The sequence below is a fragment of the Vombatus ursinus genome, unplaced genomic scaffold (assembly GCF_900497805.2).
Source record: "Vombatus ursinus unplaced genomic scaffold, bare-nosed wombat genome assembly UNPS02014775.1, whole genome shotgun sequence".
Classification (NCBI taxonomy): domain Eukaryota; kingdom Metazoa; phylum Chordata; class Mammalia; order Diprotodontia; family Vombatidae; genus Vombatus; species Vombatus ursinus.
This window is the reverse complement of record NW_020954553.1, coordinates 6,878,667-6,900,704: the sequence shown is the minus strand read 5'-3', so window position 1 is coordinate 6,900,704 and position 22,038 is coordinate 6,878,667. Positions and strand designations below refer to the sequence as shown.

At 46.2% G+C, this 22,038-nt stretch overlaps 2 protein-coding genes across 4 annotated transcripts in view; one reads left to right on the top strand and one right to left on the bottom strand.

The window, feature by feature from the left end:
- Positions 1-2,061, top strand: part of CTPS1 (CTP synthase 1) — a 38,301-nt gene extending 36,240 nt beyond the window's left edge. For all 3 annotated transcript variants that reach the window (XM_027864606.1, XM_027864604.1, XM_027864607.1), the window contains one exon: positions 1,205-2,061. The gene's annotated coding sequence lies outside the window, so the exon portion shown is untranslated. The remainder of the gene's footprint in view (positions 1-1,204) is intronic.
- A 3,897-nt stretch (positions 2,062-5,958) lies between these two features.
- SLFNL1 (schlafen like 1) lies at positions 5,959-11,891 on the bottom strand. The gene is made up of 3 exons (XM_027864436.1): positions 10,971-11,891; positions 7,349-8,032; positions 5,959-6,090 (listed from the first exon to the last, which is right to left on the bottom strand). The coding sequence occupies exons 1-3, from the start codon at positions 11,889-11,891 to the stop codon at positions 5,959-5,961; spliced, it is 1,737 nt and encodes a 578-aa protein (XP_027720237.1).
- Positions 11,892-22,038: the final 10,147 nt, after the last annotated feature.

Below are 22,038 nucleotides of genomic sequence, written 5' to 3'. Positions count from 1 at the left end.
TATAAGCTGCTATAGCTTTTTTTTTTTGCTTTTTTTTTAGGCAGTTGGGGTTAAGTGACTTGCCCAGGGTCACACAGCTAGTAGGTGTCAAATGGTTGGTCTGAGGCCTGATTTGAACTCAGGTCCTCCTGACTTCAGGGCCGGTGCTCTTTCCACTGCGCCACCTAGCTGCGCCTTGCTATAGCTTTGTGTAGGACATAAACATCCTTCAGTTTTGTATAGGTGGGGTGGCCAGGGAAGCCATTGGTGGTCACTAAAAAGTACTGGACCTGGGGTGGACATCTGGGAACCTCTACTCATTTATGCTTGGGATGAGTAACCAGCAATTGTGTAATCATGTGTCTGTGTCTGTGTCTGTCTGTCTGTCTGTGTAGGGCCCAGGTAAGTAGGCTTTACTTTTGCCAGAGGTGCTTATAGCTTCTCAGTGTGGTGAACGGAGGGTGTATTTATTGGTCTACCTTCTCTGAACTTCTAAATTCTGGCACTGTCTGCTCTGCTTTGCCTATAATCTCAAGTATAAAGGCAGATAGTTTGCTACCTAGAGGATTGATGCTACAGTTGGAAATACATTAAACTTGATAGAATCATAGAATATTAGAGCTAGAAGAGAACATCTTCTTAGAGATGTTAGAGAACATCTCGTTCAGTGTCCTCATTTTACAGATGAGGAAACTAACGCCCAGAGAGAACCTTTCACGTGATAGATAGGGATAAATGGAGCTCTCTTCCCTTGCACCACCCTGCTTCAGTCAGAGCACACTTTAGCACACATAATTGGAACCTATTCATGTGATAGGGGTAGATGGTGCTCCTGACCAAGCTCTATCAAGATAACATCAGAGGCTGTTTGCATGGGGAATAGGTAATAAGGGTAGGGATGGTAAACCTACCTTGGAGACTTGAAGTAGCTTCAGGACAAACAGACTGTCTTCTAGGGAGGAATAGCATAAGAACTGAAGCAATTAGAGCTCCCTGACAAAAGGGTACTTCTTCTTAATTGGTGAACTTCCTGTCCCTGAATGTGTTCAGGCATCGGTTAGATGACTTTCTGTCAGGGATGCTCTGCTGGGGAGCTTTTAGACTAGGTTCCCAGAAGTTCCGGGCTCGTTTTCTGAGTCTTTGTTGAACTAGGGCCTGAATTCAGATTAGTTGGGGGGAAGATGCCACAGGGGAAGAGGTGTAAAATGTCTTTCTCTTTGTCCAGGGACAACTCTGCCACAGGAGCCATTGGACTTGGATGGAATTTACAGCCTTGAATTCACTCTCAACATTTACGTTTTTTAATTAAAATTATTTTATTACAGGGGAAAACCATTTCCCAAACTTTGTCAGTTATTGCATGTCCCATCATGTAGACTTGGATGTTCCCCTCCTCCCTTCTGTAATGCACTGCCCCATTCCCAGGCCCTAATGAGTATGTTGGGGTTCCTAGGGAGAAAAGAGAAGGAAAGCTTCAGAGGCAGTGGGTGGCAGGGATGGCTTAGGTAGCCCTTTGCCCGAAAAAGTACTGTTTCTTTCTTCTCCTGCCAGCGATGGAAATGCTGATAGGTCTTGCATGCCCAGCCTTTAGTCTCCAGATGGCATGGGCCACAGGGTCATTTGAAAGCTATGCTTTATGATAGAGTTCAGGTGAATTGAGACTGTCTCATGCCACCAAGGGAGGAGAAATCCAAGGAAGATTGTGATCTGCTCCGAGCTGGGATGGGGATCAGCCCTGTCTGGGCCTAATGTACTTGGTGTAAATCATGTGAAATGCCATTAACCCCAAAGTCCTGGGCTGCCTGTTCCAACCTGCCTCCAAGACCAGGGGAGTCCTCCTTGCATCAAGGGGTGGCTTTTAAAAGGAACATAGAACTCCCTCTCAGGCGCTTGGAGGAGGGTGACAAGCTTTGCCTTTAAAAAAAAAAAGTGTGGGGGGGGATCTCTTCCCAAGTGGTGTTAATGCAAGTGTAAGATGCTATTTTCTTATGTGCTGTAACGAGGGATGGAGCTGCCTTCCCACAGTCCTCTAGCCAGACTTTGTGTATTTTGTCAATGGAATAAAAACAAAACTACCCAGTTCTTGTCTTGTGTCTTCAATGATTGTTTTACTTCTCCCGACAAAGTATCTGTGTACGACCATAAGCCACCATGTATCAGTGTAGACGTAACTGGATTCTTCATGAGGAAACAGTTGAATGAATACATGTGGCTCAGCAGACAGAGGAGACTCCTTCCCAGCAGTGTTGACACTTGGAAGGAACAGAGGGTCTTAGGTTCTGCTTGGCCCCACTAGGAAGAACTAAGAACAGTGGGCGATTATTGCAAAGAGGCAAACTTGGGCTCAAAGAACTCTCTAACAAGCATTGATTAAGCTCCTGCTGCCAAAGCACAGAAAGAGGAGTGGCCTCTCCCCTCAAGAAGCTCACATTATAGACATATAAAGTATATACAGAATAGAGTAATTTAGTGGGAGGGAGGAATCAGGAAAGGCTTCCTGGAAAAGGCAGTACTGCAGCCCAGTTTTTGAGGGAAGCCAAGGCTTCTAAGCTGTAAAGGTGTTCAGGGAAATAGCATCTCAGCATGAGGGCTAGACAGCTGGTGCAGATACAGAGAAAGGAGGCGAGGACTTGAGTGGGTAAGGGGGAGTAGAATGGATAAGGCTGGACAGATAGGTTGGAGCCAGGTTGTGAAGGGGTCTCAATGAGGGAGTCACTGAGCAGGAGCAACATGGTTAGATTGATGCTTTAGGATAATCATGCGGGCACCTTAGTAGAGAGAACAGATTGGAGTGAGGAGACCAAACTGGGGACACTTACGGTAGTCCGGGTGGGAGGTAACGAGAGCCTGCCTGAATGTTGTCAGTCACTCATCCCTGCAGTCACAGGGTCATAGAGACCTGAAAGGTGTTCAGGTGGACTTGGATTGATTCCCCTCCTGGATACGCCATGGAGGATTGCTGCCTGGATACAGACTGCTAGTTATGTGACCTAGCTGTTCCATAGATCATGGATCACAAAGCTGGGGTCATTTAATCCAGCCCTCTCAGTTTAGATGAGGACACTTAGGTCCAGGGACGTTATGACTTGCCCAAGGTCACACCAGTAGTAATTGTCAGAACTGGGATTTGAACCTAGGCCTTCTGACTCTTAAGCCAATGCTCTTTCCATCATGCCACCCGTGATACTAAATCCTGTTTGGTCCATCGTGACTGCCTATGACATTGCCCATATTACCTGTTCCAAATCTCTTCCTGCCCAGTACACATCCACCTTTATAGCAGATGACCTGACCTTAATCTTTAGGAAGCAGATGGACATGCCTTCAACTCTGTTCCTTTAAAGTATAGCATCACCATTCTTCCTCTCTGGTCACCTCCCCATTTCTGGTGTTTGATTAATTCCTGGATATGTGCCTTCAATCCCAATTCCCTTCCACTTCCAGGGCCTTGCCCCATCATCTCATGCATATTAGATCTTTCTTTTTTCTACTTAATGCTTTTCCCATCTACCTACAAATGCACTCAAGCCTTCCCATTCTGGAAAGGTTTTTCCCTGAATAGCCTATCCAGCTACCACCCTACCTCTCTTCCCCTTCATGACTAAACTTGACAAAGTTTCCTATCCAGTATTCTTATTTAACAGCAGCTCGGTGGCACAGTGGGTAGAGTGCCTGGCCTGGACAGGAAGACCTGAGTTCAAATCCAGCCTCAGACACTTATTAGCTGTGTGACCCTAGGCCAGTCACTTAACCCTGTTTGCCTCAATTTCCTCATCTGTAAAATGAGCTGAAGAAGGAAATGGCAAACCACTCCCGTATCTGCCAAGAAAACCCCAACTGCGGTCAGAGGTGGATATGACTGAAATGACTGGACAACAAATTCTTAGTTCCCATTTTTCCTTCAACCCCTTGCCAAGATGGCACCACCCCCACTGCTCTACTGAAACTATTTTCAAAGATCTCCAATGACAGACAGCCTTCCTAATTGTCAAATCCAATAGTCTCTTTGATTCCTCATTCTCCTCATTTCTGGCATCTTTCCACAAATGCTTTCCTCCTTTGGCTTCAGAAACCCTGTCTGCTCCTGCTCCCTCATCTCTGACCACTTCTCTCGCCCTCCACCGGCTCCTTGTGGACTTCCTGACCAATAGGCGCTCCTCAGTTAAAGATCTGGCTGGGGCGGTTTCACTCCTGACACTTCAGCTATCATTTCTACTCAGATGCCTCCTAAATCTCTTACCACTAGTCCTAACTTTCCCCCAACTTCAGCCCTGCATTGATGTCTATTTGCTTTTAGGACAGTCCCACGTGGGTGACAAGCCAGCATCTCAAACTCATGTCCAAAACAACTCACCTTTTCCCCTAAACCTGTTCCATTTCTTGTGGCACCTGTTCATTCATCTTCCTGTTTAACATCTTTGTCCTCCCCCCCCCCCAACCTCTTATCAGTTATCTGGGTTTGGCGGCATCCCTTCTCTTACTTCAGCTACCTTAGTCCAAGGTTCCATACTACTGACATGAACTTATTTTTCAGCCAAAAACAAGGTTTATTAAAGATCCGCCATATTGCCAGACCCTTGAGGAACTGACATGAACTATTGCAACAGCCACTGAATAGGTAGGGTGTTCTTGCCTCCACCCTGCCCCATGCTCGGTCAGAATAATTTTTTTTTGGTTTTGTTTTTGTTTTGATTTTTTTGGTGAGGCAATTGGGGTTAAGTGACTTTCCCAGAGTCACACGGCTAGTGAGTGTTATATGTCTGAGACCGGGTTTGAACTCAGGTCCTCCTGACTCCAGGGCCGGTGCCCTATCCACTTCGCCACCTCGCTGCCCCTAGAATCATTTCTTACACATATCTGATCGTCATTCCTTGGCTCAAAAATCTTTCATGGTTGCCCTCTGCCCGACATTCAGAGCCCTCCAGAATCTGGAGTAAGCCTACCTTTCAGTTGTCATTCCTCCCTTCTCCACACACTACCCTTCAGCTAACCTGGATCACTCACTTCCTCCTCCATGGGCCCTATGCTCTCGCGCCTGTATGTTTTTTGTTTACCTTCTTCCTATGTCCAGCAGAGAGAGTCGTCCACCTCAGACTCCACTTAACTTTGTGCCTCTCTGTATTTCGGTAATATTTTGCACTGTCATCCTCCACCCCACCCCCCACCAGCCTATGAGGTCCATGAGGACAGCATCGTATCTAAATGTTGTTAGGGCAGAGCCGTGAGCTAGGCTCCTGGGTAATGAAGACACATAGTGAAGGTTTGTTGCATGGGATTGATAACAGAGCTCTGCTGGTTTTAAGAGAGATGACTGGGTCAAAGCATCTTCCTTGGGAATTTTGAGTATCACAGGACCATCACATCACCTTTCCCCCTGCTTTGAATGGGGCTGGTGGCTGAGTGCTGAGTCTGCCCTGTGGCCCCAGACCTAGGACCCAGTGCAGCTGCCATTGAAGTCACAACCGTTGCTGGCCCAGATATGACTGACTTTATTAAAGAGCTTTGCAAAGAACAATTCCCAGCAGGCCTGTGCAGGGAGCAGGCTAACGATGGCTATCACATGAGAACACAGTGCATCATGGACAAACCTATGCTTGCTTGCTAACTTCCTAGCTTCCTCTCTCAGGGGGCTCCGGGATCCCGATGTTGTTGTTTGAAGATAAAGGAAAATTGGCAGGCAGTGCCAGCTTTCTCAGAGCTGAGGCTGAGAGAAGTTTCCCCTGAAGTGGTGGGCTGATAATGAATCATTTAAAAAGTGACTTTCCCATGCCCCCCACCTGTGCCTGCCCCGGGACAGCACTTCACCAGCGCTGGTTTCGAACAGCTGAGAACCATCGGGGAGGGGTCCTCGGGGGTGCCTGTCCCGGGGCTGCCCCGCTGAGGGGCCCGCGCGCGAGTCGCAGGTCAGGTAGAACGCCTGCTCTCGGAGGAGATGCGTGATCCGTTTCGTTGCGGCCCCTGCCTCTGGGGTGTGGCCCGTCACATGATGCAGCAGATGCAGGAGGAGGGCTGCGGGCACAGGCTCCGGTCCAGCTGTTCCTGGAGATTCTGCTTCTCCACGGTCAGGACACCGACCCTTTTCTTCAGCTTGTTCAGCTCTGCGATCCATTTCTGAGGACACACAAGTCAGTTAGGGACGGGCATTCTGTGTGGAGCGCTTCACTCCCATTGCCAGCCTGCTCGCTCTTCTCGCCCGGGCGGCTGCAGGGCTCTCCTAACTGTTCTGCCTCCGCCTCTCCGTTCTTCCCCCTCTAAACCTCACAGCCTGTGCGGCTCGCTGCACCACTAGGCATGACCCCTGATCTAGGCCACTCCTCTCGAGACCTCTCAGTGGCTCCCTATGGCCTGCTGAGGCAAGCGTACGCTTCCGATCTTGGCATTCCAGGCTCTGCACAATCCACTTCCAACCTTTGTATCCAACCTGATCTTACTGACCCCTTTCACAGGCTTGCTGTAGGTCCCAACCAAAATGGACCTCCTCTCCCTTCTCTGCCTCTCACCAGTCTTTCCATCTGTGTTCATGCCATGCCCCAGACTGGAAGGATTTCCTCCCCACCACTACCCTGGCCACTCCCCTCAACCCCCACCCAGTTTCTACCTTTTGAAGTACATCCCTTCACATATTAAGTGCTGTATTCTATCTTCTACTTGAACCTCACGTTATAAGCTGAAAGACTCAGGTCCATTGAGGAGGAAGGGACTTGTTCAAGGTCACACAGCCAGCATGCAGGACTCACAGTCAGGTCTCCTAATGCCAGGCCAGCATTTCCTCCCCTACCTAACCCTGGGTAGGCCCTAAAGCAGACACCTCATCTCATCTGTTACACGCTGCCGTTAGAAGATTTGCCTCCCCTTATGGTTTCAACACTTTGCTTTTCAATGACTTTCCTCCTCTAGGAAGGGTTCCCTGACATTCTGGTTACAAACATCTTTCTCCCTTTGAACACACATAGCCCTGGGCTTGCACCTCTGCAGGGTAGCTTACCTGTATTGTGTATTAAGAGTTGCCTGGGTATGTAGGTTATATCACAACTCTGCTGTGAGGTTTTATCTACATGCTGTTTCTCCCCCCTGCTGGGCAGCGAAGGCATGTCATGAATGTTTAATGAAGGAAGGCCTAGACTAATACTGGTCATTGAGGGGCCCAGGGAGACATTTGTGGTGTCCTCTAGAGGAAGTGGAGTCCTAGAACCTAAGTTTGACTCAGCACTAACTGCCTACCTGACCTTGGAAAAATCCCTTCTCCTCTCCGGGCCTCAGTTTCTTCATCTATAAAATGAGGAGTTTAGACTAAGGCCCCATCTAGCTCTAAGACCTTATGATTCTATGACCCTATGTCACCTCTCCTCAGGAACAGGCCACCAGTTACCTGCCTGCACCACTCCTGAATGGCACTGCCAGAAAGCGGGCCCTGGATGCTGCCATCACGTCGCAGGAACACTTCGCCCAGGTCCGTCTCGTAGAGCAGCGGTTCCAAGCAGGCCCCTGGCCTGTGCACAGTGAGGCGGATCACCTTGAGTGGGTTGTTGTGACTGCCCCCTGCCTTCACCACAGGGATGAAGGTGAGTGTGTAGGCATCGGGAAACACCTGGGGCTTGAATCCCTGCAGGATGGAGTCCACCAACAGCCGCACTTGGTCCTCTTCACGGTGGCTACAGCGGATGCCGCGCACGAGCCCACTGTCCTCAACGCCCACAAAGAGGCTGCCACCCTCGCTGTTGAGGAAGGCACAGACGTAGCGGCGAACGTGATGCTTCAGTGCCAGGTTCAGGTATTCACCACCCCCACGTTTGAACTCCATGTTGCGTGTTTCATTGCCTAGGAAGGCACCATAGAAGAGCTTCTCCTGCCCCACAATCTCTCGGTGCCCAATGGCACTGTCTGAGCGAGCGGCATAGAGCAAGCTTGGAGAGTGGGGTTGGAAGCCCCTGGAAGGTAGGGTGGAGGCTGTGGTAGCAGAGGGCCAGTCTGATGAGAGCCCAGCGCTGGGCCGGGTTGGGACTGGTCGGGAGGCATAGTTGTGGGTGCCGTCATCATCTGTGACCTGGAGGCTCTGGAGGGACAGGAGGGGAAGGGGGCCTGGGGAACAAGCAGGGAGTTCCCATTCTCCAGAGCATGCAGAGAGGGGCTTAGCTGACAGAAATATCCTCTGGGATAAGGCTTATTCCTCTCCCTCTTTAGATTCTGGCTGAGAAGGAACAAACTAGAGGAGGCTTCTGGTCACCACCCAGGCCTGCTCCTTGAAGTAGGGACAGCGCCAGTGTTAGAATTTCCCTGGGAAGGGCCTCCTTGGAGAGGGGGCGGAGGGTCAGCTTCTGCAACCTGGGACTTGTGGGAGTGTGGGTGCGGGGTGGCAAGCTATCCCTGGGATTTTGGCAGAATCCCAAGCCTTGTGCCAGTCAAGGTGAAGGTCTCAGGGAAATTAGGCCATTGTGCCCCCTCACAAGGGAAGAGGATGAGTGGGGGGGTGCTTAGATCCAGTATGAGCTGGATCTTATCTCTTTTCTTGGACTCCTTTACACCCCCAAAAAGGAAGAAAGGGAATGATACAAATGGGACTCCCTGGGGACCAGGATGGTGAAACTCCCTGCCTTCCAAGGTAGTCCACTCTACGGGGGGGAGAACTCTGCTGGCAAGTTTTTCCTTACATCAAGCCTAAATTTGCTTTAAAGCAACTTCCATCCAATTGAATTCACTCTTAAAATTCCCTTCAGGCCGGGCTGTAGCTTTGCCCCATATCAGCCAGCCAGAAGACCTTCTTGGTTACAAATGATAATTCCATGTCCCTGGAATGAGCATCACAGTATTCGGGAATCTCAGGTCATCTGGTCCAACTTCCACCCAAAGAAGCAGTCCCTTCTAAAGTCTCCCAGATGACCCAGATGGTCTTTTAGTCTCTGTTTAAAGATCTCGGGTATGGGGGACTTCTTATGTCCCAAGGCAGCCCATCCTGCTTTTGGGCATCTGATCATTGATCAAATGTGGAAGAGCAGAAGAGACTGTGAGCAAACATGCACGTGCGTGTCTCTGTCTGGGCCCAAGAAGCTTCCTAAGTAGGTGTGTGACTATGCTGAGGCTGCTTACTGATAGGATTCAGTGTGGACATTCCTCACCTTCTGAGGACCAAAAGAACTGAGTTTGGATCTTGCCTCAGAGGCTCGTATGATCATGGACAAGGCATTTACCACTCTCTGAACTCCAGTTCCTCAGCATTTTTTGAGCACCTCACAGTTTTGTTTTGATGGTCAAACGAGAAGATCCACATAGCATTTTCCGTAATCTTAAAGCACTACGGAAATTTCGGCCATCACTATTATCCCTTTGGCTTGATCTAAGGAAAAATCTTTTAACTTTGAACCATCCCAAAATGGAATGGGCCGCTCCAGGACACAGTGGGATCCTTCTCCTTAGAGGTCTCGGAGCAAAGCCTGGATGACCATTTGCTGGAGTTGTAATAGAATTTTGTCTAGTTGTGGGATAGACCAGATGGCTACTCTGCCAACTCCGTGAGACTGTTATAGGAGGGGGTTCTCCTATACCTTGGTTTCAAGTGGTCAGTGCCCACTGGATGGGGAGCAAGCTGCCAACACCTGCTCTTGGATCAAGGCTTTCTGAGTCCCTCTTCTGGCACCAGCAAAACCCACAGGTCTCTACCCCACTTTCCCTATGAGTCCCACATTTCTCTTTAGGCAAGAACTAGGTAGTTCTGATCACCCTGGTCTCAGATCTCATGCCCAGGCCTCTTACGCCAATGAGGCTTACAAGAAAGTGCCAAGGTGGAATCTTCCAGGCCTGGAAACTTTCAGAGGACAGAGGTAGTGGATACTAGGAGTTAGCAGCTGACATATTCCATGTCAAACTCTGACTGAAAGGAATTCTAAGAGTGGGTGGAAGTGGCTAATACGACGACTGAGGCACGATGTACAGAAAACCCCCAAACACAACTTTCCAAAATGGTAGCTTTGGGAGGCAGTAGGCATTCCCCTTTAGCCATAGCTGGATAGCTGCTCATCAGGGATACTACGAGTGGATTCTTCTCTAGAGGTGGTTGGAACTAGAGGGTCTGTGAGGACCTTTCCAACTCTGAGATGTGATTTTGTGAAGTTTTTCCTTACATTAAGCAAAATCTGTTCACCAGTAGTTTATACTCATTGTTTCTAGATCATCCTGGTGGAACTGAGCAGGACAAACCCAATCCTTCTTTTATATGACAGCCATTCAGCTACTTGACTTTTCTGTTGTCTCCTGGCATCCTCCTTGCCCTCCTTGCTGCTTGAACTCTGCCCTTACTAATTATAAGTTTTCCTTTGAAATCTGTTTCCTTACTGTCTCTCCTGCTGTCCACTATGCCCTTCTCCCCAGATAACTTTGTTCTCCCTTTCCCCATTTCATGGCTAAACCTTCCTCTCCTCCCCTCTCCTCCACCTGCCCCATCATGGTCTCTCTGCCCTTAGGACACTGACAGGTTGGGAACAAAACACAAGGCATTGCCCGACGTGAACCCCAGGCTCTGGTAGGGCTCTGATGGCTTAGTAAGCTTAGAACATAGCAGGGAACTCCTCCTCCCCCACCTACCACCTCTGTCTACATTCCCCTTTCTCTGGAGATGGGGTAACTGGGAACAGACCAGAGTAGGCAAGGTGACAGCTTGGGAGGAGGCAAGGAAGGGTCCCCTTCACTCCAGCTGTCAGACAGCTGGGTAAGGTAGGATAGGAGCATCTCCTCAGGGGAGATGGATCCTGTGATTATACAGTATTCCCCATTAGAGGGGGAGTCTTTTTTTCCCAAAGCTAGCCTCATGCCTCACCAAGGTCCTAAGCCTTTGTTAAACTCTCTATCATCATTTACAGAATCTCCCCAAGTAATTGTTTTTCCAAAGCACTGCATGGCTAGGGCTGAGGTTTTTTCCAAGATGCCAATAGAGATGGCTGCAGACTAAGCCCATACTCTCCCCCCATCCCCCAACCATGGCCCTGCCCTGCCCATCCTACCTCTCTGCTGAAGAAGATCCGTGGGCTGTCGCTCACTGTCAGCATCTTGCCCCTTGCCACGAGGTCCTTGAGAAGCATGTGTTCCTCGGCAGCCTGCTGTAGCTGCAGGGCCACAGTGCTGGAAGCTACCGAGGTGGGCACCTGTATCAGGGCATGGGCACGACGGTGTTTCTTTACTACTCTGATGGCCTCCCGCTCCAATGGCAGGTGCAGACGCTCAAACATGTCCCGAAGCAGGCAGGAGAGTACTGCCCCTGAGAACTGTGGGTTCAAGTGGCTCACATATAGGGTGTGCAGAGATGGGGGCATCTTGGAGAGGGGACCCTCAGGAGGTGGCTCTTCTGGTGAAGGCTGCACATGCAGGGGCTCCCCTGAGGGTCTTCCTTCGAGCGTCTCTTTTGAGATTGTCTCTTCTGCCAAGGTCATCAAGGAAGGCTCTCCCTTTGAGTTCCTGGTGGGAGATTCCCCAATGGGATTTTCTGTTAACATCTCCTTTAGGGCTGTCCCTGCTATAGGTATCTCCATGAGGGACTCCCAAGAGAGGGTATCTGATAAGGTTTCTCCTGCTGGAATCTCTACTTGCTGTGTTTCTTTGGGGATTTTTAAGGGAGATTCTTTGGGTATCTCCTCTAGTGATTCCTCTGTGAAGGTCTTTTCTGTGAGTGTTTTCATGAAGGACTCCGAAGAGTCTGTTCTGGTCTCTTCTGTTGTAATCTGTCCTTGGGATGTCTCTGTAGGGGTCTCTTTGGGGGTGGCCTCCCCTATTGAAGTTGGCCTCCAGAGTGTTTCTTTGGCAATCAGACCCTGAGGTGTTTCCATGACGGTCTCCCTTGGGGAGGGCTTTGTGGAGCTCATCTCCAAGGGTGATTTTTGGTTCTGGAGAATATGTACTAGCTCCTCTCCTACAGTCACTTTCTTCATTCCCCAGTCCTCCTACCCCTAAGGACCGTGCTTTGTGCCTCTGGGTCTCAAGGATTCAGAGATGACAGAAGTAAATGAGCAGCTGGGCCCTGGACTGGGGCCAGCAGGACAGGGAAGCTCTCTGGGGGAAGCCCACACGCTTTCCAGGGACAGTGAGGCTGCCAAGTGACAGGCTGGAAGGAGCAAGGATGGGTCCCAACTGGGCCTGGCCCCTTTTGGCTCCCAGTCTCGGGTGCAGAGAAGGTAGAAGGGGAGAAATGACGGCCTGATGGGGAGGCCCTGCAGCGTGGGGCCTTGCTTCGGCTTGGGTCCTACAGAGCAAAAGAAGACAGTGTAAAGCTGAGGAGAGAAAGTTGCTGTACTCAAAAGAGGGCTGACCTTGAGAGTCAGATGACTTGGGTTTGACTCCCAGTTCTGCAACTAGGACCTAGAGCAAATCACTGAAGGAATCTGAGCCCAGAGAGGTTATCAGCAAAGTAAGTGCCTTGAAACAGATCAATCCCATAGTTGGAAGGGAATTAAGAGATTTCCTAGTCAGACTTGTACTTGAACAGTAGCTCTCAGTCTTTGCTTGAAAACCTCCAGTGATCGGGAATCCACTGTTCCCCAAAGCAGCCCCTTTCCTATTTGGATTGCTCTGATTGTTACAAGTTTTTCTCTTACACCAAACAAGCAGTGTAGTAATATTAGATAAAGAAGTGCATTTGGAATGGCAGAGGCATGATACAGTGAAAGGACCACTGGCTATGGAATCTGAGGAGCTGGCTTCAATTCCACCTCAGACACTATGACCACAGGCAAGTCAAGAACCCTTCCAGAGCCCAAGTGTCCTCAACTGTAAAACTAAGGGGAGGTGGGCTAGATGGCCTTTGGGGTGCCGTCAGAGGCCTGATCTATGATCCAAGCACCTTGGTTTAGGCTCCACTTCTGCTATTTTTAAAAAAAATTTGTATGAGTACGGACAAGCCATTTAACCATTCCAGGCCTCAGCTGGATTAGATGATCTATTGAATTCCCTGCCAGTCCTAAATCCTCTGACTTGAAAACTGCCTGCAGCTGTAACACATATCCATCATTCCTAGCTTTGCCCTCTAGGGCTAGGCAGAAAAAGTCTAATCCTTCTTATTTAGGACTACTTTAAAAACCTGAAGACATTTTATATCCCTCTTCCACCCCCTCCTGAATCAATGCCTTGTCATCGTGGTGGAGGGGCTTGCACAGATCAATGAAACTATGAGCTATCTTGTGCAGGGTTAACAAGATGGACAGGTCCTAGTGCAGAGTTCTAACAAAAGGCGATCCACTGGAGGAGGAAATAGCAAACCACTCCAGTATCATTGCCAAGAAAACCCCATGGATGGTATTAAAATGATAAAAGAGATGACATAGGAAGATGAGCCCCTCAGGTCAGAAGGGGTCCGACATGCTACTGGAGAAGAGTGGAGGACAGCTACAAGTAGTTCCAGAACTAATGAAGCAGCTGGGCCAAAGCCAAAAGGAAGCTCAGCTGCAGATGCATCTGGTGACCAAAGGAAAGTTCGATGCTGTAAAGGTCAATATTGCATAGGAACCTGGAATGTAAGATCTATGAACCAAGGTACGTGGCATATGGTCAAACAGGAGATGTAAAAAATTAAACATCAACAGCTTGGGTGACAGTGAACTTAAATTGATGTCAAATACTGAAGCTGAAGCTTAAATACTTTGGCCACATAATGAGAAAATGGGACTCACTGGAAAAGACCCTGATGTTGGGAAAGATTGAGGGCAAAAGGAAAAGGGTATGATAGATGATGAGATGGATAGAGAGTGTCATGGAAACAGCAAACTTTGAGAGACAGTGGGGGATAGAAGGGCCTAACATGCTATGTTCATGGGGGTCACGAAGAGTCAGACATGACTGAATGACTCAGCAACTCCTCTTTCTCAAGTCTTCTCCTTCACAGGTGAAACATCCTAGTACGTTCAAATGATTCTGATGTGGTTACTGGAATAGTCTTTTCTAAATTACATATTTTTTTCAATCAGCAAAAATCTGCCTTCTTAACCTTCTTCTCCCCAATTAAGAATTAAAGAAAAACAACAAACATGTATAATTAATCAAAATCAATGTCTGCATTGGCCATATCCAAACAATATTTTTCTCATTCTGTTCTTTTAGACCACTTTATCAGGAGGTGGATAGTATGCTTCAACATTAATCTTCTGTAATTGTGGTTGGTTATTACACTGATCAGAGTTCCTAATTCTTTCAAAATTGTTTGCCTTTACTGGATCATTTTGATGGTATAAATTGTTCCCCTGGTTCTGCTCACTTCACTGTGAATCATTTCATAAAAGTCTTTCCATGTTTCTCTGAAACTGTCTCTTTCATAATTTTTTATTGCACAGTATTATCCCATCACATTTATACACTAAAAATTGTCCAGCCATTCCCCTATGTTTTTTGTTTTTTTTTGGTGACGCAATTGGGGTTAAGTGACTTGCCCAGGGTCACACAGCTAGTAAGTGTCAAATGTCTGAGGTCAGATTTGAACTCAGGTCCTCCTGACTCCAAGGCTGGAGCTCTATCCACTGCGCCACCTAGCTGCCCCCATTCCCCTATTTATGGACAGCCCCTCAGATTCCCATTCTTTGCCACCTCAAAAAGAGCTATAGATATTTTTTTGTCAATACATAGACTTTGTTTTGCTTGGGACCAGTCCCTCAATCTATCTACCCTTCCTCTAATTCCTGCTCCCCCCTTTTCCTGTTTCCCTTCTATTCCTCCTTGAGTGAGATTTATTTCTGTATCCAACTCTGTGTGTTGATGTGTATTTTTCCTTTCTTTAATCAGTTCAGATGAGAATGAGGTTGAAGTGTCCACTGTTTCCCCCACACTCTCTTCCTTGTTCGTACAGTCTACAATTTTCACTGATCTTCCTCATCCCATCTCTCTCTTTCCTTCTTTTAACATCATCAAACCATAACAAGACCACTCTCAGGCCTTGTCTAATTAGATGATGATAGGGTTCAGAGAGGATACATGTATTATCTCCCATATTTGAATGTAAGTAGTTTATCCTTGTTTAGTTACCACTGTTGTTTCATGTTTACCTTTTTATATTTCTCTTCACTCCTGTGTTTGAACTTCAAAATTTCTCTGCAGCTCTGGCCTTTTCATCTGGAATGGTTGGAATTCCTTGATTTCATTAAAAGTCTATTTTTTTTTCCTCTGTGGTTAAACTTAGTTTTGCAGGTAAGTTATTCTTGGCTGTAAGCCTACGTCCTTTGCCTTATGGAATATTTTATTTCAGGTTCTCTGCTACTTAATAGTATTGGCTGGAAAATTCTGTGGAACCCTGACGATGGCTTCCTGATACTTGAATTTCTTTCTGGCTGTCCCCAGTGTTTTTTCCCTGACCTCAGAGTTCTAGATTTTGGCTTTGCTGTTCCTGAGAGTTCTCATTTTGAAGTTTCTTTGAGGAGGTGACTAGAGGGTTCTATTTCCACTTTGTCCTCCAGTTCTAAGAGACTTTGGCAGTTGTCTTTTTAAGATTTCTTGAAATAAGATGTCTAAACTCTTCTATTTGTCATGGTATTCAGATAGTATAACAATTTTTAAATTTTCTCCTCAATCTGTTTTTTTTTGTTTTTTTTATTAATTTATTTTGATTTATCAATAACCACTTCCATATGCTTCTGAGTTTAAAATTTTTCTCCCCCTTCCTCCCCACCACCCTCCCCAAGATGGCGCACAATCTGATATAGGCTATACATTTACATTCATGTTAAACATATTTTCACATTAGTGATGTTATAGGTAGAAATTAAAACCAATAGGAGGAGCCACCAGAAAGAGGAAACAAAACTCAACAGAAGAGAAAAAAAATAACAATTCGGCTTCCATAGTTCTTTCTTTGGGTGTGGATAGCATTTTCCATCACAAGGCCTCTGGAGATGTCTTAGATCCTTGTATTGCCAGGAAGGGTTAAGTTTATCAATATTAGTCATCACACAACGTCGCTGTTATTGTGTACAACGTTCTCTTGGTTCTGCTCACTTCACTCAGCATCAGACCATACAAATCTCTCCAGGTTTTTCTGATGTCAGCCTGCTCATCATTGCTTATAGCACAATAGTATTCCATCACATTCATATACCACAACTTGCTCAGCCATTCCTCAATTGATAGGCATCCTCTCAATTTCCAATTCTTTGCCACCACAAAAAGAGCTGCTATGAATATTTTTGTACATGTAGGTCCTTTTCCCATTTGTGTGATCTCTTTGGGATACAGCCCTAGAAGTGCTATTGCTGGGTCAAAGGGCATGCACATTTTTATAGCCCTTTGGGCATAGTTCCAAATTGCTCTCCAAAATGGTTGGATCATTTCACAACTCCACCAACAATGCATAAGTGTTCCAACTTTCCCACATCTTCTACAACATTTATCATTTTCCTGTTTTGTCATGTTGGCCATTCTGATAGGTGTGATGTGGTACCTCACAGTTGTTTTGATTTGCATTGCTCTAATCAATAGTGACTCAATCTGTTTTCCATGCAAGTTTGCTATGACATATCTACCTTACATTTTCTTCTATTTTTTTCTCCAGTGCTTTAATTTCATTGATTAAAAATATTTAAAAACTCTTTACACTCTTGCTTCATCTCTTCCAGGAATTCTAGATGAATCTGCATCTGAGCCACGTTTTCTCTGGGCCTTTGCTTGTAGATGCTTTAGAATCATTCTCTTCTTTGGAGTTTGGTTCTTGGGCATCTCTGCCACTATAATAGCTCGTTATGGTTGGGTTCTTTTTTGGTTTGCTCATTCTTCCAGCCTCCTTTCTGCCTTCAGGCTTGGTGTTAGGGCTGGGCTCTATAGTGCTTCTGGAGAGAAGATCTGGATTGGTCCTGTTGCTGCTTTCTTGGGGTACTGAATGTGTTATTTCAGATCTCAGGACAGGCCAGGGACCTGCAAGCTTTCAGTGCTCCCAAAGTGGTCTGATCCAGGACAAAGTCTGATTGCTGGCCCTCTGGCCTACGTTGAATGCTCCTGGACTCAGTCCCTATCAGCCAGATAAAAAGCTCTGTTGGTTCAGAACAAGAGAATTGTAAGCTCCCCTTTGCTCTGAGATTCCTGTTCTGGTTATTCCTTTGCAGTTTGGGTTGGATCCTGGAAATGAGACCCTGCTCTGCTCCTGGGGTTTGACTCACACAGCTGCTACTTGCTTCTGAATCTCCTTCTTTCTCAGTACACTGTCCAGGGCCTCCCTACCCAGGAACACTACCTCACATATAACTCTACCCCCAAGTGCAGACCCACTTTTCAATCTGCCCTGGATCTGTGACCCAGAACGGTGGCCCAGAAGTGGGCGACAAAGCTGCCATTTGGCACCTCTTTCCATCAAAATGCCCTGGTGTGGATCTGGGTGTGCTCCAGCATAGATCTGGAACCTCCTCTTGTCCTTGTGCACAGCTTCTCCCTGGGTGCTGGAGTGCTACATGAGCAGAATGTTTCTGCCCCAACCCTGTTCCCAGTGTCCATGGACCTCTTTGTCTTGTCATACTTGTATGCTGACCTGGGTTGGACAAATGACTCCCTGTGACTTTTGCTGGATTTCCCCATCACGATTGGGTTTGGTCCATTTTCTAAGTCTATTTGGAGGAGTTTTGTGGAGGAGAGCTTGGCTGTATTGCTTCTGCTATTCTACCATCTTGGATCCACCTTCAATTGACATAGTCTTGAGATCTCTCACCTTGCTAGTCATCGTCTATGTTCTGCTTTATAGATGTCCTTCCTAAAATGTGGCATTGGCAACTTAACATGATATTCCAAATTTTCTCTGACCTAGGCAAAGTATAGCAGGACACTCACTCCTTTCTAGAAATCATGCCTCTCTTTTTTGTTGCTGTTGTCTGTCATGTCACACTGTTAACTCATATTGAGGTGTAGTCCACTAAAATTCCTAGTTGTTGGGTATTTTTTCCCCACACTATTGCTTAGCTCTGCCTCCCCTATGCTTGAGTTTAAAAAAAACCCAACTAAATGCACAAGTGTAGACCTTGACATTTGTCTCTATGAAATTTCATCTGCTTAGAGTCAGTTCATCAAGATCATTTTGGATTCTGACATTTCAAAGTTAGCTGCCTCTTCTCAGCTTCATGCCAGAAGCATAAGAGAGGCATAGCTAGACAAGAGTTGGCGTACAAAAAGATAACTGCATAGATTCAATTGGCATGAGGAAGATCTAAGAGTTTTAGTAGACGACAAGGTTAATATGAATGAACAGTCTCATGTGGCAGCCCAAAAAGCTAATACAATCTTAGGTTCTATTATGGGAGGCATAGTGTCCAGAATATGGAGGATGCTGGTTCCACTTGACTCTCTGTCCTTGTTAGATCATGCCTAGAATATTGTGCCCAGTTTTTTGGCCCCTGCTTTTAAGGGAGACCCTTTGTTGGGGATGCTGCAGAGGAGACTGTCAGCTAAGCATAGTTTGGATGAGATGACAGCTGGTGTCCCTTCCAATTCTGAGATACTATGAACTTCATCCAAATGCTTCCCCCCCTATTTTGTACATTTCCTCATATGAGCATATCTTCTTAATACACATATTTCATGAACTATTTCATTTATTTTTGTTCCTTCTGAATATGAAACAAATAGCAATATTTGAGTCAAAAGCACCATCCTACCAAGTATTGGTGATACTTAAGAGGTTGAAGTTCTCTCCTTCCATTAGGATCCCTAGTTCTTTCCCCTACACTTTGTGTTTTGAGATCATTAGGGTGTAGACATCTGAGGTGTGTGGGCTATACTGCTGGCTTTTTTCTTGCTGTATCCTATAAATTAGCAATACTCTTTGTTGCTCTTCTTTTTCTATATTTTATCTGTTATTCTTTCAAGTATTTGGTGTGGCAGGTCTATGTGGGTGGTTTTCTTCTTTCCCTTTCATTTTCAGTTTAAAGCCTTTGTGATCAGATTCATAAGACTCTAGGGACATTTTTTACCAGCCCCTATTGGGCTCCTACCATCCCTGGGCCAGGAGCCTGCCATTTCTATGTTAAGCTATGGCCCTGAAATTCGAACCCTCTCTCTGAGACATCATCTTATCTAGCTGTTCATTTCCCAAATCCAACTTTTTCTCATGAAACAATCTAAATCTATGATGAAATTGCCTCTTCTTCTCCTAAGGTCTCCATTTTTTAATTTAAATTTTTTGCCCAGGATTCATAGCTCCTAGTAATGCTTTCTAGGTTCCTTTCAGTGGTATAATTTTGCCCCACCCTAGTCAGCTTTAACAAGTATCTTGGTTGCCTCTGTCAAATCCTGCACGAATACCCTACGAAGACCTCTTTATTCTTCATATGGTGTCAACAAAAATTCTCCCTGCCTCTCAACAAAGTTACTAACTCTTTTTTCTGTGTTTCTGGAAGATTCCTCACTAGTGATGTCTGTGGACCCACTTAATCATTCCTTGGAGCACAAGAGGATGCTTCATTTTTGGGACTTTCAGCTTTAACCTCGATAGAAAAAAAACCTCTACCTATCACACAGCTTCAAAGGATCAATGGTCCTTCCCTTCTCTCAACACTGTTCTAACTTCCTGACACAGACTAGCACTCATCCCTGCGTTTTCTGGTTCCCCTCTCCCCCCTCCCCCTTTTTGGTTTTCCCTCTGAAGCATTTCTGTTCTTTCTAAGAATACTTCATTTTCTCTGATAGGCTGGAGAGTAGAGAAGCCATCTTATCTCCCTTTCATCTTTTCCTCTATTAGGTAAAATAAGATGCATTTTGAGCACTAGCTGAAACACAAACAGAGCATTCTCTGGGCACTGAAAAATTCTCCTTTCTGGAAGTGAGATCCTTACCCTTCTGCTGTTCTCATGGTGGACTCTTAAGGCAAACTAACTGCTACAGCTATTCGATGTGGGCTTAGTGTTTGAGCCCATTTCCACAGTTGTGATAGTGGCATGCTTAGCTGCCTGTGATCAGTAACTACAACAGATTTCTGCCAAAGCTCTAATACAGACAAAAGCTGCCCTCCTGTTTTCTTTGAGGGAAGTAGATATCTAATTTCCAACTATTTCTCCTTTTTTCCCCCCTTTTCCTTCCTTATGTATTAGAATTTAGACATTTAGAGACTTGCCCACTCTACTACTTCAGGTTCTTCAGTGCCTAAGGGATCTATAAGGTCACTTCCAGCTGCAAATTCTATAAGCTTAATAAATCATTTAAATTCCCCAGACCTCAGTTTTCTGATGTATAAAATGGGATAATAATACTTGCTCTACATTTGCCTCATAAGGTTGTGAAGAAAGTACTTTGTAAACCTTAAAGTCAATAGAAATGGGAGTTAATAACAAATAACAAGACTGAGGAGGGGGCAATGAGATATCCAGGGTCTCTAGTACCTTCTGGTTCCCGAAAGCCATGCACACCTCCATACTTTCTGACCCCAGATCTCCTACAGCCACAAAGTCTTGGCATCTATTTATTCCTTTAGTGTTTGTCTTCCAAGGCTAATCTGTAGTATTTCACAAACCTATTATTTTTCTCACCATCACTGTCAAAAGGCTTGGGATGGTGATAGGTTCCTGTATCCTGTAAAACTTCCTTGCCCCAGCTTTCCTGGCAAGGTATAGACTCTGTGCACGGGACTTCTGGAGATGATGCTTTAACTTAAAAGGGCAGTAATAGACAAAACAGGTGGAAGGTAGAGGAGATAATTTGGGAGAAAGCAGGGACCCTGAAATTACAGGGTAATCTTCCATTGTGGGGCAGGTTCTAGTTGAGAACTGATAGGGGTACCACAGAGTGCAGGAGCAGAAAGGGCCCTTGGATATCATGATAGACCATTCCCTTCTGTTTATAGAGAAAGAAACTGAGACCCCAAGCTAGCAAGTGACTTGCCAAGGTCATAGCAAGGTTGTAGCCAAGAAGTAGCACAGAGTGGTCCTTTAAGTCATAGAATGTTAGTGTGGGAAGGGACTTTAAAAAAAGATCACCTAGTGAACCCTCTCAATTTACAGAGGAGAAAACTGAAGCCAACAAAGGGAAAGAGACTTGCCCAAGGTCACCAGCAACTTGAGCTGGAGGGCTCACAAGGTTGGAGGGAGGAAAGAGATGAGAATAGGCTAGTGAAGAGTTAGTTCTCAAACCATTACATTTCTTGGCCCCAGGATATTCTTATACATGTACATCCTGACTCTTTCATACAGATACATGCACATACAATGGAAAAACACAGTACTTGAACTCAGGAGATGTGGGTTTAAGTCTTCGCTCTTATATTTCCTGTGTGGGCTTGGGTAAATATAAATACACCTGAGCCTCAGTTTTCTCATCTGTAAAACAGAGATAATAATGATTCTACTTTACATAGTGATTGTAAAAAAGGCACCTTATAAACCTTATTTAAAGATCATCTTTAGTTAACAGAAATGAAGTGTTAGTTTACTCAGACACATCCACATACATAAAAAACTAGTCAGTGTGTGTGTGTGTGTGTGTGTGTGTGTGTGTGTAGCAACAGACATAAAATCATAGAAGGGACCTCAATGGCTGTCTCCTTTAGTCTTCACCCAAAAGGAACTTCCCATCCCTGGCCACCCAGGCTCTCCAAGGAGAGGAATGAACCCACCTCCTCCTGAGGCAGCCCATCCCACTTGAGGGCACCTCACATTGCTAGGAGCTTTCTCTTAGCATCTAAGCTAAATACCTGTTTACAATTTCAACCCACTGCTTCTGGTTTTGTCCTCTGGGGCCAAGTAAAACAAGTCTAAATCAATTCCCTTCCACATGACAGCCCTTTAAATACCTGAACACAATTATCAGGTGTGTCCTGAGTGTTTTTTTCTCTAAGCTAAACATTTGCCATCCCTTCAACCAGTCCTCATGTGGCAGGAGCTCTTTAAGGCCCTTCTTCCCCCGCGCCCCAAGTTGCCCTGCCCTGGATATGTTCTCACACTTATCAAAGTCCTTCTTAACCTGGGAGGTGCCTAGGAATGAACATCATCATACTACAGTGTCCCAGGTCTGACAATGGCAGCATAAAAGCAACCTGTCACCTCCCTGTTCCTAGAAGCTTTGCCTCTCTCAGTGCAGCCCAAGATCGCAGCAGCCGCTTTGGCCGCCGCACCACATTACTGGCTCATGGAGAGC